This window comes from Harpia harpyja, chromosome 10 (assembly GCF_026419915.1).
Source record: "Harpia harpyja isolate bHarHar1 chromosome 10, bHarHar1 primary haplotype, whole genome shotgun sequence".
Taxonomy (NCBI): Eukaryota; Metazoa; Chordata; class Aves; order Accipitriformes; family Accipitridae; genus Harpia; species Harpia harpyja.
In genome coordinates, this window is record NC_068949.1 from 28,043,481 (window position 1) to 28,068,122 (window position 24,642).

Below are 24,642 nucleotides of genomic sequence, written 5' to 3' on the forward strand. Positions count from 1 at the left end.
GAAGCACTGGGAAGAATTAAGTATCACCTTGTGACAGAAGTGACAAGACTTGAATTCAAATCATGATGTAAAGAAATAAAACGAAAACCCCACAAAAACAAATTGCCACTTGGACACAGGAAAATTTAACTTTACTGACCTGTCAATGCCACAGTGTTTCCAGTATGGAAGATGATGGAGCTTCTTTTCGTCTCTAGCTTGTTGCAGGGCATAAAAAGTGATGCAGCATGCTAACAGTAGCAGAATTTGAGGCATATGTTCATATTTAACAGTGACTGATTAACAGTTATTTCATAAAGCTTTTACAATCACTACATTCAAATATGTTCTAGTAATCAACGCAAAACCAGAGATTAATTCTTCAGGTTCATTTTATTAGCAATGAGGAATATAAAACTCTTAGGAAAATATTCTTAACATTTCAATATATAAGAATTGTCTATAAAAATATACTACTACATAACAAAGCCAGTAACTTCTACAAAACTTATCATTCAACATATATTTAACAATATATAGGACATAGTAAAAATCATTTAATAAATGCTGAGGGTGTTTTTACCCCCTTTTTGTCAAGCAATAACTCACATAACATCAGAAATTACTCATTCTGATACACAGAAGTGTTATCACCATAGAAGTCTATGTATGTTCCACCCTGAAGTTACTGCATCTGCAGGAACATAAAGCCACAACTTTTCTTTGGATGGACAGGCAGTTAATGACCACAAAAACATTCTGCTGGTAACTGCAACATCCTGCTGAAGTCAGTGTTGCACATCTGCTGTCAGCATTACCAACCCTGAATCCATGCAGGGACAGAGATCATGCTTCTACTACCCTTGTGGGACTGATGCCACAGATGAGCCTACCATGGTTACCATAGTTAGAGAACTGGAAAACAGACTCTTCCTGGTTAACTACTGCTAGTTAGCAAGGAAATAACTTTTTAAGAGGCTGCCTCTCTAGAAATAAGCTTTCTTCCAACAGACAGCTCTTGAACAACAGCTCAAGGAAGAGAAGCTACTGCAGGGGGGGAAGTGTTTATACTAAATTATGATCAAGGGTAGTACTATCCATCTTGTCATTATCAATTACAGGAAGAGCCATCTTAGAACAGTTTTTGGAATTGGGAAAGAACCTAGTTTCAGAAGAAAAATGGCACATTGAACTAGTTATTTCACCAATGCTGTTATGCTGAAGTTACTTCATGCCTGGTGTTAGACAAATGCGGGAAATACATTTTAATTATGTAGACTGCCCTTGCCTACACAACGAGCTTGTCAAATTCTTAGTGCAGATGTATTTAGAGAGCTTTTGGAGCATACTTTGACAACCAACTTAACCTGAAAGAAATTGGCTGCTGCACAGTGACAGTACGTAGCTTTTTCAGCCATCAGCTTTCTCTAGAAGACTCAGGTACATAAGGCTTTAAGGCTATAAAGTCCCACTGAAGACAACAGATGATTACAGTGTTTTGCATAGTAAAGAACATAAGAAACATGCTTGTGATGCATCAGTAACAACTAAAACTTTTTACCCTGTGTTTATGTGCAAAATAACCGATAATTAATTATTACTCTTTCTATTCAGGATCCAGTGAAACCAGTACATTGAATCAATATGTTGAAATTCAAGAGAAACTTAACTCTATAGCATAGCAATTTCAATCCAACAACATTCCATCATATTACAAAGGACGGACTTCCTATTAGAAAAGTACATTTATCAAACTTAAAAATACAGGTGATTAACATTAATAATATATTTCTGACTCAAAGCTCAGAAAAATAACATTTGACCCTGAGAAACTTGCTGTATTAAAACTTAAAAAGCTAAAAAAGATTTTGAAAGTAAAAATCTATCCAAGAAAAGAGAAAAAAAGAAAAAAAAAAGGGAAAAATCAGAATCTGAAAGAATCAAGGCTCAGCCAGTTTCATTCTGATTCTCAAACTGTTAAGCTCTGGAAGAAAAAAAAAAGTTTGACCATCTTCACAGGAATTGTAAGAAATATTTTCAATTAAAAAAAAACCCAACATTTTCAGGTATCCATATTTTTGTATAATTTCATTCTTTTCAAGGCTTCCAACTAAAATTTAGGCTTTCAACCTACATTTGAGAGAAAGAAAAATTTTAAAATTGAGGTGGTTGAAAAAAACTTAAAGCTTAAATGTCTTCCATCCCCAAAATCATCTAGAAAAGCTAGTTACAGAAGCTAGCCTGTCATGCTTTATGACTAGAGAAGCCCTAGTCAAGTCCTTCATTCTCACACCAGTTAAACAATTCTCTAAAAGATCGATCAAAATCAAAATAATGTTCCAAAAAAACACAATGTTCTCGAACATAGGATCTTGTTTAAATTATTATTTTAACAACTTAAGTATTTAGGAAGTTTTAGGAACAGCAAAAGGAAATAAGTAGATGGAGCCATAAGGAAACCCTATAGGTTTGGACAAAGAAAAAAAATAATCATCTGGGGTTTCTGGCACTACAGGTATGGAAATATATCAAAAGAGTTTCTGCAAGAACTTGAGACAAAAATTACCAATCTCTCTATCAGGTTGTTGATTTCAGGTCAGCTTTGTTAAGGGCAAGAAACAGTCCTTTCTTCAGTAGTCTGCTCTTCTCTATTAAGTGTAAACAAGATTCAATGAAATCATATGACCTAAAGATTTTTTTTATATAAACATCCACATCATTTTTATTCTGTACTGACAAAGCAGCATTCATACTCTGCAATTTAAACTATTACCTAATTCCCCTTCCTAATGTTTTCACACTGTCATCAAGTTCAGACTACTCTGGTTTTGCCCTCTCCAGCAACCTTACTAAAAAGTTATGTAGCTGGATCAGCTCCCAGCTCACTACACAACCACATAAGCCTGAGCACTGAGCCAACGGGAGGGAGCAGGACCAGCTGACAACCCAAGTTGACATCAATATGAACTGCTTTGGAACCACACCTTTATAACTGTCAATTCAAAACATGCATATTAAACATGAAGTGAAGCCATAAAAAATGCAGTCTGTTTTCCTTCCCTCCCCTGAAAGCTGTTGCTCAATGGCAGTGATGGCTGAGCAGCAGAAGAAACAATCCTAGTTTACAATTTCAAGTACTAAGTGAAATGGGTGCCAAACTGGAATTTTGTTATTACATCAGGCTTTAAAGAGATGCGAAAGCAGCTCATACTTACTCCTGACCTTGTCAGCAGTAGCTGAACTTCAGCCTTCAGAAGAAGCAGAGAATGGACAGCTATAAGCAGGAACTGATTCTATCGCTCAAGTGGAGTCTGCTCATGTCCATAAACATATACGGATTCCGTGTGCTGGTTTACGTACAGAATCTTGCACAAAGATGGCTCCTCACACCCAGATACATCCCAAAATACTATACACATTCCAGTCCTTCGGGACTCAGGTCCCTAGATCTGTCCTGCCGGGATGCAATGCTTATTGGCAAAAGAAAAGATATGTGACTGGAGTAAATCAAAATAAGGAAACACCTGCCACCTTTAGTGATTTTGAAAAAAACATGTATCAAGTCTACAGAACGCAGCATTCTCCTTCAGAAAAAACACTAGAGTGAGTAAATAACTGAAAACCACCTGATGATACAAAGGACCAAATAAAGACCCAAGTTAAAATTTTCTTTAAGCACTACTGAGACAAGACCCAAAAGTACCTAAGATTCCATTTGGGAAAATCCCTCTATCTGATACTAAACATATATTCCTCCTCAAACATGAAGGACACTAAGATCAATAACACAAGCCTGTTTTCTTAGTATTTGTTGCTATCAAGATAAAGCCTACAAAAGTGAGAAGATGTGTAAGAGAAGTGACTAAGTGCAGATTCAAAAGGGCCAGCTGGAGAAATGGGGCTGTACCTGCCCACTAGCACTGCCTGACGTAGTGCGGATGCCTCCATGGCATGAGATGTGTATGCATAGCTCCACCCTCCCATCAAGCTCTCCTCAAACCTGTTCTGTAGAATCTCTGCTATGATCTTGGCCAACCTGCATTTTCTTTGAAACTGTAATTAGTCTGCACTCTTGTAAATTCTTAGGATATAGGCAAATGCTTTATTGTAAATACTCCTAACTTTATGAAGGCCAAGAAGACTTAAACTTGGTCTCATAAAGAACTTTTGTACAAAAGAATCTAAACAAAAGGGTCATAAGCAGCATTTAAAATAACCTATAGTAAATATCTAAAAAATATATTTTTTTGCATAGAATAAAGAAAAGTGCAGCTACAGCATAACATTCCATACCACAAGAAATAGCTAATTTACAAGTGGTATACAATCAACTGTTGTCTTGCATCACCGAGACTGCAGCAACTAAAGACACGTTTATTGGGAAAATCACATTAAAAAAGGGGATTAGGTTGTTTCATTATGCCTGTAAAGCAAGTGCAAACATTTAAAATTTGTTTTAAAAGAAAGCAAAGCCAATAGATAATTTTCACAAGTTAATTTTCCCTTGATATTGCTTGGAAAGATGAAATAGCCTTTGTCCTTTTAGAATCCAAATTAAAAATAAATCCCCATTTGGCATCTGTTTTGTGGAAAAAAAAAAATAGAAAGCTTGTAAATATGCAAGCTTTATCTGTTCTATAAAAGTTGGATGTTTATAGGATTATAACTCTTTGTTCCCTTCTAACTTTTGTACTGCAATCCCTCTGGTAATCAAGCACAGAATAGTATTAAGTAAGCCTGGCAGACTGATTTGCACTGCTCAGAAGAATAGAGAAAGGGTCTAAGAAGTGGAGAATCAGGAATTGTAGGAAAATAATAGCCAAAAAACTACTGTCCACTTTTGACAGGAAGCAAACAACTTTTAAGTATCTTTCTACTTCTCATATTTGCATGCCTAAATGTAAGAAAAGCATATATCTAATCCGTTGTAAAAATATCTTCAATTTGGCTTTTTTTTTTAAATCAACGTATTTTATTGGATATAACTTGGTAAATGAGATATTTAAAATAAATAAAAATAAATATTGTATATATATTTCAAGATTGCTTGTTTCTGTAATGAGTTAGTGTCTGTATTGTTATATTTCATTTTGTTTAGCTTTTTTCAAGCTTTGTTGCCACTTACGAATGGCAGTTCCACAACTACTAGCTACTACACAAAGGGCACCTCCCACAGTCCACCAAGTTGGTAGATGATTGAGAAAAAGAATTTGTAAAATAAAAGCAAACACAACATCCATTGTTTTCATTATGGCTACAGGTCCAGCTTTCTCTATCTGTAATGCTTTTGTGAGAAATATCTGACCCCCTAACCCTAACAAGCCTATCAATATTAGAAGAACCCTATCTTTACCACAGTATGGTAAACGCCATTCATTCATAACAAACAATGCTATAACACATCCAATTAAACCAATGACTGCATAATACCAAATTGACAAAAAATAATGCACAGATTTTCCCACCTTCCTTAGTATAACAAAAGTCAAAGCTGCAGATACTGTGCTTATGATCGCTGCTATAGTTCCTTTAAGGTGATCTGTGTAACTTCCTTCAATCCCCGTAACATTAGACCCAAACAGAAATGGTGGTCTGGCAATAAGAACCACTCCAGTGATTGCGAAGAGGGTAAACAGAAGATCCCAAATACTGTATTTCTCTTTGAGAAAGATCCATGCCAGCAATGATGTAAAAACAGGACTGCTAAAAGTTATAACAGTGGCATCAGCTAGTGGCATGACTTGGAAAGCATAGTAGAGAAGAATCATTGCACTAGAGCCAAGGAATCCTCGGAAGAAAAGAAAAATTCTTTTACCTTTTGGTCCCAAAAACCCTGTTCTGAAAAACAGAAATGTCACATTAATGTCACTGGCTTGCTTATTTCATGACAAACATCCAATCACATTTAAATGTACACACCCTTCTAGATTGTACACACTTCTCTAGATGAGGGATTTATCTCGAATATCAAAATATTTTTAACTGTCTGATCACAGACCAATTTATTCCCACCACCACACGCAATCACATTCAGAGTCCAGAACCTGTTCTTATAGCTATTAATTTTTTGATTGCAAAACAACCCAAGAGTATCTACAAATTACCTTCTATTTTTTAAGAACACCACTTCATGGAAGATCAATACATTTGATATAATCCCTGCAGAAACCTCTACAATTCAGGGAGTCAAAGATTTTCAGTTTTCTGAATTGTATTAAGAAACTATCAACTAATCCAAAACAATGCAGTTACACAACTGAAGTCTGAATTAAAGTAATATTACAATCTGATTTAAGTGAGTGATAATTCTAGATCTATTTTTAAAAAATAACTTTAAATTTAAACATTTGCTACACTTACTTGTAATATATTAAACCAGGAAGAACAAATGCCATTTGGAAAACACATCGAAATGCACTCACTTCCACTGAATGTACGTCTTCTATTTTTTTAAGAAATAAAGAGGCCACTGAGAAAAGGAAGGCAGACAGTACGGTATAAAACAGACCAAGTCCTGGACACGCAGCTTTTTTCTTTGTTCCTGCAACAGATAAACTCCAGTTAATAATAATCTATTAGAAGATTTCTCAGGTCAGGCGGCTGTACATACTGCAGTGCTCCACACATTTGTAGCTACTCTTGTGGTAGAGGATGGGGGAAGCAAAAGAAACAAATGCAAATACTACATGTATTTACCAGACCTACCTTGAAAATATGTTTCACTGACCACCACGGGTCTCCTTTTTTTCTGAAAACAGGAGATAAGAGATGAACTCCAACACTTCGGATACAGAACTTCTCAGTTCTACATGAGTTCGTAGGCTTTACTTCTTGGAGGCATCAGACTAGTTTGAGTGATTCACTATAGGACTAGTCACATGATTATGACCACCGCCCAAGGACCAATAAATACCCATGACTGCAAAATGGTCCATGGTCAGATTCTGAAACACTGAAACTCATTACCTTGGGAATCATCTGATTATTGAGTCAGTTAATTAAGGTTCATAAGCAACAATTCAATTTCCTTTCTCGCAAATACACGTATGTAAAAATTGTGCGCAGAACCTCACTTTTGTTATACCTCATGTTCATTTTGCAGCTAAATCACCCCAAATTTGACCCAGACCTACAGAAGTTTTATATAACATTTTTATCTTGCTCCAAGAATCCAACTATTTTCCTCAAATAAACATCAAATACACATTTTTAAGCAGGAGAAATTTAGGTGACTAGTTTTAAAACATCATAGGCCTGCTTAAGGTACTGGTATCTATCACAGTTCCACGAAGACCTTCATCTCACCTTAGTTTATGCTTATTTATCAGACTTTCTCTTCCTGAAGTAGCTTCCCAAGTCTAATGGTTTCTATTAAAAAAAAAAAAAAAAGACAGACAGAAAGCAAACAGAGAGGGTGAACTGCTGCTGACCTCAACACCATCTCCAAAGAAACCAGCCTTTTCTGTTATTGCTTTGCTGCATAAAAGGAACAGTCTTTCCACTGAACCTAGAGGTGAACACCGTGGAAGAGACAACCCATCTAAAAATTTGAGTGGGATGTTACTTCACTACCTGTTTTCTTTCTGTCTGCATAAAACATTGGGAGTTACCCTTTCTTCTACAACACCCTCTAAAGATAAGAGCAAGAACTCCATGTCCCTGAGGCAGTGTTTTGACAAAAGGGTGCCTCATCTCACATTAGTGTGGGAGCCCATGAGCCTCATGGATCCTCTAAAACATTATCGGCAGGGCACTGCTCTAAGTTGCAACGAAGTATGGTTTTGAGGGGGTTTTTTGTTTTGCTTCAGGTGTGGTTTTTTGTTTTTTGTTTTTTTTTTTAATTAACAAAACTTGTCACAACCATTTTGATCCTCCTTGAGATCAGGCGAGAAACTGCATCTTACTACCTGAGAGCTGAGACTGTGGGCTGATACAGTGTGTATAGAGCATTGGGTCTGGCTTTAACAGTTCTAGGGGCCCAGGCTTTACACCTGTAACCAGAATTTAAAGTAGGCAGAAGGCCTGCTTTTCAAGGAGTCCAGCCACACTACAGCTGAAAATGGATGACAGTTTCTACTAGAAATATTTCTATTTAGCAACAGCCAATTACATAAAAGTGACTATAAAAACTACCAACAACCAACACTGGACCAGGACATCTACCAACTACGAAACAGAGTGGATTTAAAGAACGCTCATGAATTGCATAATGTCCTAATCCACAGTCACGCAACAGAACTACAAAATCAACAACATCTCTAATATTATAGCAAGAGGAATCAGACTGGCCTATAACTGAAATGGGAAATCCAAACCCAGGCTGGCTTATGGATGAATGCAGCACAAACAGAACTATTAACTTTTATTTCAGGCACGACAGCTTGTCTGATTACTACAGAACGAAGCCAATCTAAACAATGGAAGTGTTGAAATGGAAAAACCAATCAAATTAAAGCAAAGTAAGCTGGAAGGCTCTTATACCCAGAACTAAGCTTTGGATTTGAAGGAACAAAGAAAAACCAGAAGTAACTAATTTTTGTAAGCTACCCAACATGCCAAGTAGATCAGAAACAGTATCTTGTAATACTAGAATTTAAACCATCAACATTTCATATTGCCAAAGCATGTACTCAGTGCAATGAGAAAGTGGTTTATTTCCTTTTAAAAATAAAATGGTACGAGTTCTTCCAGCAGAAACAAGAATTGCAGTTCTGAAGAGTACTTATTCCAAAATACGTTGTAAGGAGAAGTTAGGTTAAGATAACATTCCCACCCCACAAGATATTAAGCCTCCAAACACTAGCCCAACACCATCAAAATTCTCAAGCCCTCATGCTTTTTTAAAAAAGTGTAGCAGTCTGAAAATAAAAAAGTTTCAAGTAGTACCCAAGTCCTCTTTTATGAGTGGCTACAGATTTGAGATTTGGTTTTCCAATTTTATTCCCTGGCCATCTCCACACGTAAGGCTTTCAAACAATCTTCCACTCCTGTTCTAAGTCCTAGTCAAATGCCTCCCATTGCATGCCATTTTCTGGGTAAATTCTTTTTGTTTGCGTTTTAATGCCATGCTTTCTTGCAAACAGTTTTTATACTTGCAAAATGTATACAGTGAAGAAAATCACACCTCTCACATACATGCATCTTGAGAACAGTAGCAGAGGCAGAAGGGTACTGGCTACAGGGAAGTTGGTCAGCGGGAAGATGATTCTCCCAGACCTTTAGGAGAGCCAGAAGAGGGTGATCTGTTCTTCACACCGTAAGAAGCAGAACAGCTCTTTCACAGACTTCAGGAAAGCGCCAGGAGCACAACAGCCTGCGTATGAACTAATCATGGTCATGCAGACAAGATCTAGGCATGATTCATAAAGTTCAGCCGTTGACTCGATTAACATTTTGCTAGAGAGACTACCAAAAAAAAACCCAAACAAAAACCCAACCTAAAATGCATTTTTTGGTGAATAAATGCAAGTTTCTCAGGATTTCAAATATTGGGTTTTTTCCCCAAGCTTTGCCTCAGAAGTGATACTGTTATAAATTGAGACCACAATGGATCATAATCCAATAAAAATTTATTAATTGTAGCAAGTAGAATATGAGCAAAGACAGCGCTGGGCGGCAGGGGAGTCTATGTTCCGCCAACTGCCGCGCCTCTCATTTGAAACACCCTCTTTTTATCAGTCCTTCAGTTCCGCATTCGTGGAGCAATCTGCGCATGTCTCGGTTGTTGTTAGGGGGTCTTTTTCTGCCTCCTGATGGTCGTTGAGGCTGAAGGCTGAAGTCTTCCTCGGTTACCTTTAGATAACCTTTTCCATATATGGTTTTCAACTTGCTGTGTGGTAATTCTTAGAACTGTTTTACAGGCTCTATTAACAAACACTTCCACGCAAAGCAATAACTATTTCCCGTCTTGCGCAATCCTTATCTTCCGCGAAATAGTTCTACCCGTCTTGCGGTTTCTTTAAGCAATCCTTATCTTTCGCAAAATAGTTCTACCTTATGCGGTATCTGACTAGGCTTATATAAGCAATTATCTTTATATTGGCTTAGCATAAATCTTAATAAACAATACTCTAGTCTCTAGTTTCTCACAATCCCCCCTTTTTCTTTTTATTCTATTATTGTTTATTAGACACTACTTTCATTCTCAACATTATAAGCCAACCTTTTTCCACAACCCCAACATTTATCATAACATTCACAAGGTAATATCTCACGGTTACATTCATAGCATTCTCGTGGCATGGTACACTCACAATAATCTTCATCTTCATTGGTAAATATCTTCTTGTTTTCTTTCTCCAACTTCGTGGTTAGGATAAGTAGTTTGGTCATATCAAGCCGTTTCTTAATAAAATGTAAAACATAGCGTAGTATACAAGGCCCAAATATAAGTCCTAGGATTAACATAATAAGCGGTCCTGCTAAAGTAGACAACAAAGTGGTTAGCCAAGGTGAAGCATTAAACCAGTTTTCATACCATGGTCTACCTGTTTCAAAATTCTTTCTGCGTTGTTCTAATCTTTTCCGAAGTTCAGCCATTGCGTCCAGGACTACTCCTGTATGATCAGCAAAGGAGCAGCATTCTTCTTTGAGGGCTACACACAACCCTCCTTTTTCTAATAACAACAAGTCTAGTCCTCTCCTGTTCTGTAGCACTACTTCCGATAAAGATTTTACTGAAGTTGCTAAACGTTCAATGGATTGTTCGATTCTTTCTAGGTCTTCATTTACGACTTGTTGTAGACCTTGCAATTCTTGACTCTTTACCAAAGAGGCTATACCTGTACTTGCTCCAATTCCGCTTGCTATCAATAGCGTAGCCAAAGTTATTGCTGTAACTGGTTCTCGTTTTTGTCTGTCCAAATCTCCTTCAAAATGGTGTAACACCTCTTCAGAGGTGTGATATATTAGACGAAGAACAATAATTACCTGTACACAAAACTGAGATTGATCAAACACATTTAGGGATATGCAAGGTGTTATTCCAATGTCTGAGCAAACCCATTTAGCTCCCGGTGTTGGGATAGCCCATTTTTTAGCTTGGTTCTTATACTTTGTTATGTCAGTAATTGTTTGATTACACAAAGGCTGATATTCTTCGGGTACTGTACCTATACATTTTCCTTGACCTAATACCAATTGAATAGTAATTCCTTGCGTATGGTTCTTCTGGTCATCCCATGGGCATTCTTGTGGGTTTGAACCACTAGACCATTGAATCTTATCTGGTGTTCCGATTGCTTCAAAATATGGTGGTCTGGCATTGTAACATAACCAACAGTCTTTAGTTAAATTTGGTTTGCTCTTATTAAGGGCATGATAAGAGGCTTGTACTAAATCCCATAAGGGGTCTTTAAATTTCGACATTCCTACATTCTTAATATGGATAAAAGGTGTAGCACTTGTATTCTTAATATGGATAAAAGGTGTAGCACTTGTATTCTTAGTATGGATAAAAGGTGTAACACTTGTATTCTTAGTATGGATAAAAGGTGTAGCACTTGTAGGAATAATACTTGTGGGAATAATGTTTTTCCTTAAAAAGGTGGGTGGATTCAGTATTTTATTCGGCCCAACAGGGAGTGGATCATGTGGTATTTTAATTTTTCTTATGAGAAAGTGTCCTCCCCAATCTTTAGGAATTCCCACATAGACACGTATTCCCCATGTTCGTCCTACTAACCACGTGTCATCTAGGGGATGTAATACTTGAAATTTGATGTGTGTACAGATCTGTTCACGTGGAGCTACATAATCCACATCACGCAGACCTGTAAGATCTACACCTGTATTTTCGGGTACACATCCATTAGGGGTCCAGGCTGCTTTTATATATTTATCAGGAGTCTTTACTGTCCAGCCCGAGGCTATTGTCTCACATCCCCAATAACCACAATAATAGTGCCCGGGATAATTGCAATAAGGCTGTCCAGAGGCCGGGCATATATAGAATGGAGGTCCTTTTTCACAAGGTATCGATATTAAATCACAAAGTTCTACTATGAATTCAGGTGGCCCTGGGCTGTTAAAAGTGGCTATTGTTTTCGATCCTTCCCAAGATATTAGTTCCCACTTAAATGGTTCATGTGGGTTTCCTCCTTCTGCTTGGGTTATTATCAATAGCACAATTAACGGTATACCAGGAAAAAGGGTGTTCGTTAATCTTTTAATTAATTTTTGTAAATTCTTACCAGTCCTGGGGAAGTTCAGCCATGATTGCCTTTGCATCCCATTTTTCTGATTCATTTCTCCACAGTTGGTTTCTCTTCTGCCTCGCCCGTCGACTCGGTTGCTTCGAGTCACGGGGTGTACCATCTTCTCGGCAGCAAGGGAATTCTTCAGGAGAATAGCTGTTTCGGGTTTTCTGCCTGTGTACATAGGCCTCCCACTTCGCAGCTTTAACTAATGGGGTCAGGCAAGGCACGGTTAGTACTTTCCTCCGACACCGGACAGTTATGATCTCAGTCACAAAGGGGACTGGTTGATTTGGGTGGTAACAATAATATTGGGGGTGTATTCCCTTAACAAAAATATCCCACCATTGGGGGGATCCTTTTACAATTTCTCGTCTTCGTTCAAATTGTTTTAATTTCCAATCAGTTAATGATCGTTCAGATTTATAGCACTGTTCACAGACTCCGTTCGGAGGGTACCCCTCATAACAGTGCACCCACCATTTGTCCTGGCATACCTTACATTTAAAACATACAAATGGATAACAATCACACGGTGGGTTGTTACACCTTAATCGTAGGTTTTGTATATAATTGTTCCTTATTTCCGTAGGATCCCTATATTCTATATTAGGTTGCATGAATATTTAACAATTTTTACGACCACACTTAGTATGTTTCCACAAGTAATACACCACTAGAGATCCTATGAATGCAATTACAAAACAAATCACACACTTTACACCAAAGGGCAGGGCTTCAAAATAATCAAACCAAGCGTATATCATTACTTTATCTTCTTAATATAATCTTGGTGTCACCGGGTGCACTGACCACCTTCCAGTGGGGTCCTGTTACTGGGCCTTTAATGCGACTGGCATGAGTCCATCCACGCTCAGCAGTCCGAACAGCTGTGTCTGTTGTAAGCAAAACAAGATAAGGTCCCTCCCAATTGGGTTTCAGGGTTTCTTCTTTCCATGTTTTAACCAATACCCAGTCCCCAGGTTTGAGATTATGAATTTTTAAGTCCAACGGGGGTCGTTGTACAATCAGTCCATGTTCCCAAAGCTTGTTACGATGTTCTGCTAATTGTGAAACATATTCATTAATCACACGGTCTCGAATTAAAACATTTGTTTGTGGACTTTCAATTCTATAGGACATTCCATACACCATTTCAAACGCTGATATTCCTATGTCTGTTCGGGGTCTGGTTCTGAGAATTAATAGTGCCATGGGTAGGCACTTAATCCATGATAATTTGGTTTCTATCATTAATTTAGTCAGAATAGTTTTGATTTTTCCATTCATCCTTTCAACTTTTCCCGAACTTTGTGGATGCCATGGTGTATGGTATTCCCACTTAATACCCAATCTTTCTGTTAGGTCTTTAACAATTTTTGACACAAAGTGGGTTCCTCTGTCTGAGTCAATTACTTCAGGTACTCCATATCGAGGTATAATGTGTTCGAGTAACACTTTAGTAACTTGGTTAGCCGTTGCCTTGGAGGTAGGAAAAGCCTCAACATAATGTGTTAAATGATCCACCATTACTAATAAATATTTGTGACGCCCTACCCTGGGTAGTTCAGTAAAATCCACTTATATGTGTGAAAAAGGTCTGTATGCTGGGGAACGTCCTCCAAGAGGTTTTTGTCTCATACTGTTTCGATTAACCTTTTGACAGGTCTCGCAGGCTGCTGTGACGGTTTTTGCGATGTTATATACACCTATACAGGCAAACAGTTGATTAAAATGATCAACTAATGCCTGGGTTCCCCAGTGTATTTTACTATGTATTTCTGAAAATATTTCGAGTGCTATGCCCTTCGGCAAAACTTCTCTTCCATCTGGCAGTATGTATTTACCATCCTGTTCTTTAGCTCCCATTTGTTTTAATTTTTCTTTTTCTACAGACTCAAAACTCAAATTTTTACTAATAGATGTCTGTTGTATAGTTAAAATCATATTATAATTGCCTGCCACTAGTTTTGCTTCCGTATCAGCTGCATTATTTCCCCTGATTTGGTAACTTGTACCCCGTTGGTGTCCCTTTATATGTACAACTGCTATTTTATTCGGCATTTTTAATGCCCCCAGAACTCGTCGAATTAATTCTGGGTGTATCAGTTCTTTTCCCTGTGAGTTAACGAATCCCCTTTCTTCCCATATTTTCCCAAAAGTGTGTACTACTCCAAACGCATAGCGTGAGTCTGTATATATAGTTCCATCTTTTTCCTTGAGTGACACTAACGCTTTCCATAATGCATACAACTCACAGGCTTGAGCCGACCAGCTGGCACTCAGGGGGCCTGATTCTATTGTTTTAAATTCTCCTCTCTCTAATTTAATGATGGCATATCCAGACAATCGTTTACCTTCTACTATTCGTGATGACCCATCTATAAATAATACTTCCCCACATTGTAGTTCTTCTTCTTCTAAGTCTGGCCTAATGCGTGTCTGCTGTTCAATCGTTTGAAAACAATTGTGTAATAGTTCATTACCTTCTCCTGGGTACAAAAATTCAGCTGGGTTAATTGCTCCAATAGTTTTTAAAGATAATTTAGGGGATTCTATAAGAATTCCTTCATACTTTAATAGTCGGCTATCTGTAAGCCATTTTTCTGCTTTTTGTTGTAACACTCCCCTGATATTATGAGGTGCATATAAGACAACGTCTCCATTAAAAGTAATGCGATTTGTTTCCTCGAGCAATAAGGCTGCAGCAACGATTACTTGTAGACAACTTGGCCAACCTCTGCTTACAGGGTCCAACAGCTTTGATAAATATGCTACCGGTTTCTTTTGTCCAGCCCATTCCTGAGTTAATACTCCGAATGCCGTTCCTTCATGTATATTGACAAATAAATGGAATGGTCGCTTTAAATCTGGTAGGCTTAAAACCGGTGCTTGGCTTAGCTCTTTTTTGAGACTGACAAATTGCTCTCGATCTTGCGAGGTCCATTTGGGTATTTTGTCTTTAGACAAGTGTTCATATAAAAATTTAACTTTAAAACTATAGTTTTCTATCCATTGCCTACAATACCCAAATAGCCCTAATACCTGCCGAATTTGTTTTTTAGTGACAGGCATAGGTAATTCCTGAATTGCTTTAATGCGTTCTGGATCTAATATCTTCTTGCCGTTAAACAAATAATGTCCCAAGTATTTCACTTTTTCTTCCACAAATTGTAACTTTTCTTGTGATACTCGTAGTCCTTTTTGGGCAAGAAAATTTAGAAGTCGAATAGTTTCTTTTCTTACATTCTCCTTATTATTTCCTGCTATAAGCAGATCATCCACGTATTGTAAAAGTACATTTCCCTCCTGTACCTGGTATTCTTTCAAGAGTTCTTCCAGGGCCTGTCCAAACAAATTAGGGGACTCAGTGAACCCCTGGGGGAGCACGGTCCATCTTAATTGCTGTCTACGGCCTGTCTTTATATCTTCCCATTCAAAGGCAAAATAATCACGGCATTCTTCTGCCAGTGGACAGGCCCAAAAGGCATCTTTTAGATCAATCACACTATACCAGGAGTTATGCGGTCCTAACTTACTCAGAAGTGTATATGGATTTCCTACTACAGGGAACCGGGTAATAGTTCTTTTATTTATTTCTCTTAAATCATGTACAAGCCGATATTTCCCATTTGGTTTCTTTACAGGCAAAATGGGGGTATTAAAGGGTGACATACACGGCTCTAAGATGCCTTGCGTTACCAATCGATCAATTTCTGGTTTTAATCCTCTCCGTCCTTCTAGAGATATGGGATATTGTTTTACCCTCACAGGTATGTGGGGTTCAGAAATTTGGATTTTAATTGGTGAGATCTTTAGTTTACTAATTGTGTCCGGAGAGTACCAGACATCGGGGTTGATTTGTTTTTGATCTTCTACGGTCAAAAGATAAGTAGACACTGTTAGTTCTTGATTTTTTACTTTAATTTCTAATTGTAATTCGACAATTAAATCTCGTCCCAGTAGATTAAATTCTGCTTCAGGGACGAGCAAGAGTTCGCCCATTCCAAATTTATTTTCAGTTTCGAATAACACATTTTTGATTTTGCTGACTTTAAAGGGTTCTCCTTTTGCCCCGATTACTTGTACTTTTTCAGAAGAAACTTTACATCCCTCAGGTATTTGTTTAATAGTTGATTTCTCAGCTCCAGTGTCTACTAAAAAGGTGAACTCTTGTTTATGGGGACCTATTTTTATTTTTATCAAGGGCTCGTGATGACTCCGGTCCCCTAATATATAGAGCCCCTGACTCTCCTATTCCGTTTTTAATATTTCTTCATCCTTGATCCTTTCTCTGCAATTCTTCTTTATATGTCCCTTCTTTCCACAGTAAAAACAACATCTCTGTTCTTTCTTTACTACTATGTTCCCTTGTTTCATTCCAGCCGAAAGGTGTTCATTAGTCCGCCCTTTACGATCCTCCCTGACTGCTGCTACCATCATTCTGACTTGTCGCTTGCTGCTCTCTTCTTCCCGCCTTACGTAAACTTTCTGAGCTTCCCTCAATAATTCATCCAACCCTCTATTCTGCCAGTCCTCTAACTTTTCAATTTTCCTTCTGATGTCTTCCCATGATTTGGCCACAAACTCAGTCTTGAGGAGTATTTGCCCTAAAGGCTCGTCTGGGTTTACCCCAGAGTACAGTTGAAGGGCTTTTCTTAATCGCTCTAGCCACTCAGTAGGGCTTTCGTCTTTCTTTTGCATTTCATTAAATGCCTTATTGATATTCTGGCCACGGGGTACTGCTTCTCTAATTCCTTGAATTACTATAGTTCTCAGGTCCTGCATATGGGTTCTATGCACCGGATCCTGATTATCCCAATTAGGTCTTTGAAGTGGCCATTTAATATCTGCTTGGGGTCCCTAGACATGTTGAGTATCCCACAGTCTCATTCCTGTTCGTCTAATCATATCTCTTTCCTCGGTAGTAAATAATTGGCCAAGGATAGATTGCATCTCATCCCAAGTATAAAGACTTGGTCCCAAAAATTGATCTAATCTTTCTGCCACTCCGAGTGGGTCCTCAATTAAGTTTCCCATCTCGGTTCTTTTAAAATCCCACAGGTCAGCCGAATTTAGGGGTATGGAAATGTATCCAATCGCAGGTTGAGGTCCCCCCATGGGTATTTCCCTTAGGGGATACATCTGAGCTGCCCCTGTTTGACTTCTAGTCACACGTCTCGGAGGAGGGGGAGACCCCTGTTCCGACCCTGATGTGGGAGGGGGCGCTTTAGGGACTTCTGGAGGAGCTGTGGGAGCAGGAGGAGGAACGTAAGGAGGGGGAGTCAGAAGGATTTCGTCCAATTCTTCCTTCTTTTTCTTTTGTTTAGTTTTTTGTTCATTCAATGGATAAAGTCTAGTTTCTGGTCTTTCCAACCAAACTTCCGCATATTGACTCTCCTCTGGGTTAAGAGGTTTTTTATTATTAACCCAGAGGTTTAATTGTTGTTTTATCCAATCTTCTTCTGACCCATAGACTGGCCAGAAGACATTTTTAGAAATCTTCTTCCCTCCCCATATCTTAGTACAATATTCTATCATCTTCTGTTTATCTTTCCCTAGAGTTCCAGGGAAATATCTCCAATTGTCTAAGATATATGCCAGAGGGGTATTCCTAGGTACAGTAGGTACCCTTCCCATGGGAGTCGAAGGCTTGCTGCCCTTCGCCCCCATCTTCTGGACTATCCGCACGCACACTCACTCACTCCCCTTATTCCTGGCCCAGTCCCTCGCGGGAGGTGGGAACCGCAGTACTAAAGGGTCCACATTCGCTTGGTTCAGTATATCGAACCTCTCATTCGTTATAGTCCAGGAAAACCCAATCCCGCCCGGACGGCAAACCCGCGACCAAATATCGCAATATACTTACGCGTCCTGCGTCTTCGTCCGGACTCCCGTGCACAGAAATTTTATGGGATTTTACCGGTTTTCCTTTGCTCACTATTCTAAAATTTAGGTTCGTCGGTAAGGTTGAAGTAGGCTGTTGGTCGCAGGGCCGCGAATTGTCGCGGGGCGCGCCTCCCCGGAGGACCAAAGTCTACCGTTCCTTATCCGAGTCACGGCACCAAGAATTGTTATAAATTGAGACCACAATGGATCATAATCCAATAAAAATTTATTAATTGTAGCAAGTAGAATATGAGCAAAGACAGCGCTGGGCGGCAGGGGAGTCTATGTTCCGCCAACTGCCGCGCCTCTCATTTGAAACACCCTCTTTTTATCAGTCCTTCAGTTCCGCATTCGTGGAGCAATCTGCGCATGTCTCGGTTGTTGTTAGGGGGTCTTTTTCTGCCTCCTGATGGTCGTTGAGGCTGAAGGCTGAAGTCTTCCTCGGTTACCTTTAGATAACCTTTTCCATATATGGTTTTCAACTTGCTGTGTGGTAATTCTTAGAACTGTTTTACAGGCTCTATTAACAAACACTTCCACGCAAAGCAATAACTATTTCCCGTCTTGCGCAATCCTTATCTTCCGCGAAATAGTTCTACCCGTCTTGCGGTTTCTTTAAGCAATCCTTATCTTTCGCAAAATAGTTCTACCTTATGCGGTATCTGACTAGGCTTATATAAGCAATTATCTTTATATTGGCTTAGCATAAATCTTAATAAACAATACTCTAGTCTCTAGTTTCTCACAATACTAATGTGAATTTCACTTTAGTTATGCTATCTCTTCCAGCCTCTCCACAGCTCACTAGCTAACAAAGATTGCCATTTTATCCATTTTCTGCTGGAAGGTCAACTATAGTCCATATTTAATGAGAAACACACTTCCAGTGAAGTTGTTTAAAAATTACAGATGCTGAAGTACTTCAGATAACAACTTCAAAAATTATTTTATGACATTTATGTTTTAAAAGCAAGCCACATTAAACTTACGAAAACATGTTGCGTATTCCACTGTAAATTTGTGGCTTTAACAATTCAAAGTGACCAAGAAGCGAAGCACGGATTAAGACAAAACGAGGAGTACGCTCACGTTAAAGCGAGGTAAGAATTACCACGGAAGTCATAGTTGCAAGCACACGGACTTGTTGAACGGTGCTCATGCCCCTTCTCCACACATTTACGGTGCCAGAAGTTCTCACTGCTGGAAGGCACCTCGATTTACCCAAACCAGGCAAGCCTTACTCTAAAACTTTGGCAACAGGAAGTACTCTTTTCCCGAGGGATAATCCCTACCGCAGCTCTCGCAGCCCTACGTGTCGAAGCGACCGAGCAGCAGCCCGCCCCTGGGGACGGGAGTGAGCGGTGCGCGGCCGCAGCGGCCCCGAGCGCTCTGCCCGCTCCCGGGGCCGGGGCGCACCGGGCGCCGGGCCCGAGCCGAGCCCAGCGTACAAGCGCAAGGGCCAGCGCCACGCAGGAGGTCGTGCCTGCCGCTTCACCTATTTCTTCACCAGGGTCCGGCCAGCCCGGTAAAGAGCGGGGGGAAAAGAGGGCGAGGCCGAACGCGCTCGCAGGGAGCCCGGTGTCCCCCGCCGGGCAGCAGGTGTGAGCCGCCGCAGCCGGGGACGGCTCGGAGGCGGCGGGGCTCCAGCCTGCCCCTCGCGGGCAGCCGGCGGCGGGGCCGGCACAGGTGCCGGGCCCCGCTCCGCGGCCGCCCGAGCTCGCTCGGCGCCCCGCCGCCGTCTCCGGCGAGCCCCGGTGCCCGCGGGGCCTCTTCCTCTTCTTCCGCCCCGCCGGCAATGTCACCCCGAGAGCGGGCAGCCCAGCCAGGAGGGCACTGCCCCCCCAACCCCCCGCCCCGCTTGCCAGACTCCCCCTCCTCACCAGGTGCCTTGCAGCAGCGCGGCCAGGACAAGCCCGAGCAGCAGCCACAAACGCGGCGCTCTTCGGCGCCCGCCGCCTCCATGCCGGGCGCCGGGCACAGGCACGGCTGCCCCGCACCGTCCTCCCGGCTCAGCGGCACCTCCGGCTCCTTCCCGCCCGCGGCCGGAACAGCGGCGGCCTCGCCGCCCTGACACAGCACCATGCGGACGCCGGGCTGCCCGCGATGCTACCGGCTCCTCGCAGCCGGCAGCCACCTGGCCTCCTGCGCATGCGGTGCCGCCGCCCAGCGCCGCCCGGCTCCCTCCCCCGCCCCGCAGCGCCGGGCACCCGCGGAGCGGCGGCGGCGGCGGGCGGGGACGGACTGTTCCAGGTCGCGGCTTAACCACCCCCCGCAGTCAGGGCCCCGCCTGGAAGCAGCGGGATTGCCAGTCCCCCTCCCACGGCAGGCACCTGCCCGAAAGCCTGGCGGGCGCCACACGCCCCTGCCGGGCCAGGAGGCAGCGGCCGGCCAGTTCCTCCCCGCCGTCCCTCAGCCCCCGCAGTGGCCCCCCGAGAGGGGCACGGCGCGGCGCGAGCGGCGGAGAGCCCTGGCCCGGGCGAGGGGACCGGGGCTCGGCGGGGAGGAGCGAGGCTCCGGTGCCTCGGGAGGGGGAGCTCTCATCTCGGCGGAGAGAGGAGCGGAGCTGGCCCCGCCGGGCGGCCGTTAGGCGTGGCCGGGGGTGGGGTGGGGGTGCTCGGCGGCCCGCGAGGTGCGGGGCGGCACAGGCCGCGGCTGGCGCTGAGTACCTTCGTGGGGCGGTGCGCTTGCGAGGAAGTAGAACTGTGGGAAACGATGACGCCAAGTTACTTCAGGGGCGTTGTTGCGTCATCCGAGAGCCTGAAACAAAAGTGTGTAACTGTTACCGTCCGAAGGACGGATACCTCACAGTATCGGCTCACCAGCCTACTCACGGGCAGGATCTGCCCTGAGACAATAGAGCTTTTATTACAGCTTCTCCGTATCTGAGTGTCACGGTTTCAAATCCTACTGGTGCGAGTTCCGCACCGATTTAAATAGCTCGGCTTTCCTTCAGTGGGCCCATTAACATTTAATTGCCATGTCAGGAGCAGCTGCTCCCTGCACCAGCCTCATTCACAGAGGTCAAAATGGAGATGGGAACCTGGTGGGCTATTTAGTCACTCTGTGTGCATATGAAAAGCCTTACAGGATTGTTAGTAGGGTACAAAAATCATTTAACCGCCTTCTCACAGTATGTTTTCCTTAAAAAAAACAATGCCACCTATGTCTTTGGGCAGGGGCATCAGAAAGGGGAGGTGGTGCAAAGAAATACAGAGTAGCCCCTTTTCCTTACCCACCAAAAAGTGCAGAGAAAAAGAACCAGAATAAATTTCAAATGCTAGAGTTCTTCCCTTTTGAGCAAGTTGAGCTGTTACCAATAATTAAAATAGGGAGGAATTTCTATTCAAAGAAGCTCACACTCATCCTTTAGCTGCATAAATTAATCTGTGTTTATTTCTTGATTCTTAACAAGGGGAAATGTAATGTATAGCTTTAACAAAATGAGTACTAAATGGTAAATCCAAGCTATTTCACAAAAGCTATTTCAAGCTTTCCTTGTCTCTGATTTAGTACATTTTATAGCCCATGCTAACCCACCAGAGGCCATAAGTATTTCATTATCTCGGAGCTAGCATTTGATTAATATGACCAGAATTCTTTCCCAAATTATTCTTAACTAAAAATTAGATGTGTTATATCACTTATTAAAAGAGAGAAAATACATCAATTAAAAAGTTTGTGTTGAAATCAGGATTAATTCTTTCTAAAGATATACATTATCTGAACTCCTCTTGCTATAAATTAAGAAAATAAGTAAATATCTGCTGCACTAGATATAAACTACTTCTATGAAAGCTCCTGTCAGCATAGTCCTCTACAAAGTCTGTATTGAAAGCTTTACTAAGTCTTTCCTCTGTGGAGATGCAGTGGCAGCTACATGCCCCACAAAAGGGAGAATCAGGCCAGCAAAGTTTCCCAAAGAGATGCCCTTAATTAAGAAGTTACTTTGGCCTGATGCACTTTCCTATCCCTCAGAGTTTGGTTTAATTTAGAGAGGGAGGTGCAAATAAACCTGGCAGCCTGCTGCTTTCCCAGGAAACTTAGACTTCTCTCTACTCCAAGGCAGCTTTTACAGGTTGCTGTTCCATGAATCGCCAACACAAAGTTAGAGCTGTCTTTCCCCAGAGAAGTTTCGGTGGAAGACAGCAGTGGAGATTCTGCCTCTCGCCAGCCGTCCCGGGGTGGCAACCCCACAGGTTTCTAGGAGGAAGACCTGGCACATCCCCTGGCCAGCCAGCGTGAAGAAGGCTTGCAGAGCACACGCACCCACAAGAAGGCCTGTCTTCACGGTCACTAGGTGACTTATCTCTGTAGTCAGCAACAGCAGAAACAGTTGGCTAGCTTGAGTCTTCAGTGAAGAAAACCAGAGCCAAAACATTTAATCCATAGTACGGACACAGAACAAAATTTAGTGAGTTCTTACGATTTCTGGCTATTTGTTTATATACTTTGTTAAAATATGCAGATTATGTATTCATTTTATAATACTGCCACTATGAAACCCAAAGTAAAATTTTTAAGTGCCACAATGCCGAATACTGTGCTGTAGAGAGTTTTAAAGACACTCTGCAACAACCCCCTCTGCACCCCCCCATGTCTGGCTTCAAAAGGGAACATCTAAGGGCAGTGTTTGTTTATGCCAAGATACACAAAGTGTTCTGTTTGCTCCTGGTCAAACTGCCAGGCTTGTCTCAGCTTGAGAGCTTCCAAGTTCTACTAGTCAAGTACAACCGTCTTCTCTGAGTAAGGAGAGTACTTCCAAAATGACAAAGCAGTTGCAGCTGCCCAAACTAACCAGTAGGCAAATGTAATTTGCAGTCACGCTGCCCTAGATTGGAAAATTAAGTAGCTGCATAAATGTGACAGGTCAATGTTTTATGCAGCCCTTTCAAGTACAGATTAAGCCTCATGTGTGTAATACGGTGCTCAGAACTAGCTGTTCCTTTTTCCAGCACATTGCTAGCTTGCAACCAACAGTAGAGCAGTAAGGACCTCCTATAGTATCTTTCCTGAGTGCAAAGCCCGTAAGAAAAGCTTTAGTGAACCTGGTCAATTTGACCCTTGAAAATTAAACTGCAGCACCAGCTAGAATGGCATTTATCTGGTTTCCATAATATCATAAGCGCAGAGAGGGAGCCACCTTCTCCTGCGTAGTCACCACTCTCCACAGAGAGTTTTCTTGGGTTACTCTTTTCAAAGGAGGAATATTCTCATCCTCATCCAGAATTTAGGCAGACTGTTTTTGTCATAATAAATGCCAGCAACAAGCCAGTGCTTCATCGCAGGTTGAGATACAGACCTGACAGGTACTTAGTAAAGTACTGTAATGAATCACTGGTCTGGGTCTGTGTGCCTGGTGAGGGATCCTTTAGTGTTCGGTTTCCATCTCCCTGCCTGCAAGTGCTGTCTCCGACTCCTCAGAGTGGCTTTTCAGAAACTCTAAGAGGCACAAATGACAAAGCAATTATGTGAGTTTTGTGGAGAACCGTGGGAGTTTTCTATATTATAAGAACTTTATCCACTATCAAATCATTTCTTTTATCCACTGCTGAGCCATCCTAATAAGCTTTTTGAAACACTGCTGCCTCGTGGAGGTTTAGTGAGAACTAAATAATACCAACCCAGGGAGCCCTGGAACTGAACTTGCCCTTCCTCGCCTCACCTAAGGGCAACGCTAAGGGCTCTGCAGAGCACCGGCAGAAAAGACAGCAGGCTGGGTTCCTGGGTACTGCACGTGGAACACCCTGGTGACTTCTATCCCAGTTTGATCTTAACATAGCTGTGCCAGCACAGTTACGTACTGCTTAAGCTATAAAAATAGTAGCAGATTTAAATCAAAACAGCAGTCCATATTGGTGGCTTTTATTCTGTAAAAATGCTAATTCTGTAAAACCACTTTTAAGATCTTCATTTGGGATTTAAGTTGCTTAGCAATAAATTCATTAAAACTAACATAGGCTAGTGCAAAGGAAGTAACACAATAAATAATAAACTTGCATTTGTTCCTTTCCTTCTGAAAAGGTTTAACAAAAAAATAGATAAGAATTACTTTATCAGCTTCTGAAATGGATCCAGCTCTTAAGTGCATTGTAATAACCATTTACCTCTGCACCTGAATGCCATAAAACAGATGATTATTGCAGCACCAAGGAGTTTCATTGTCCCGGTCATTCATTCAAACTTCTGGTCAACCCGGAGCTGTTGTTTGGGAATCATAGAACAGCTGAGGTTGATGGGCACATCTGGTGCCTTGAAAGGTTGTCTAGTCCAAACTCCCCTGCCCAAAGCAGGGTCAGCTAGAGTTCGAGGCTCTGTCCCTTGGGGTTTTGAATGTCTCCAAGGATGGAGACTGTGCCACCTCCCTGGGCAACATGTTCCAGTGTTCAATCACCCTCTCAGTAAAAAAAAAAATTAAAATGAATGAGCCCTTGTAGTCTTGCAGCCCGGTGAAGATGTGGTCCAGATGAGCTGCTGCCGCTCCATCAAAATTCCAGTGTGTGTCTTAGTGCTTTTTATATCCATCTTATGTGCTAGAAGAGACCCGTATTTTTCAGCTTCCCTGTTAAGGTGGACGGTGAAT

At 41.5% G+C, this 24,642-nt stretch overlaps 1 protein-coding gene across 1 annotated transcript; it reads right to left on the reverse strand.

Moving 5' to 3' along the window:
* Positions 1–353: 353 nt before the first annotated feature.
* SLC35G1 (solute carrier family 35 member G1) lies at positions 354–20,283 on the reverse strand. The gene is made up of 3 exons (XM_052799272.1): positions 19,943–20,283; positions 6,340–6,520; positions 354–5,817 (listed from the first exon to the last, which is right to left on the reverse strand). Exons 1-3 carry the CDS (start codon positions 20,142–20,144, stop codon positions 5,058–5,060), a joined length of 1,143 nt encoding a protein of 380 aa, XP_052655232.1. The 5' UTR covers positions 20,145–20,283; the 3' UTR covers positions 354–5,057.
* Positions 20,284–24,642: the final 4,359 nt, after the last annotated feature.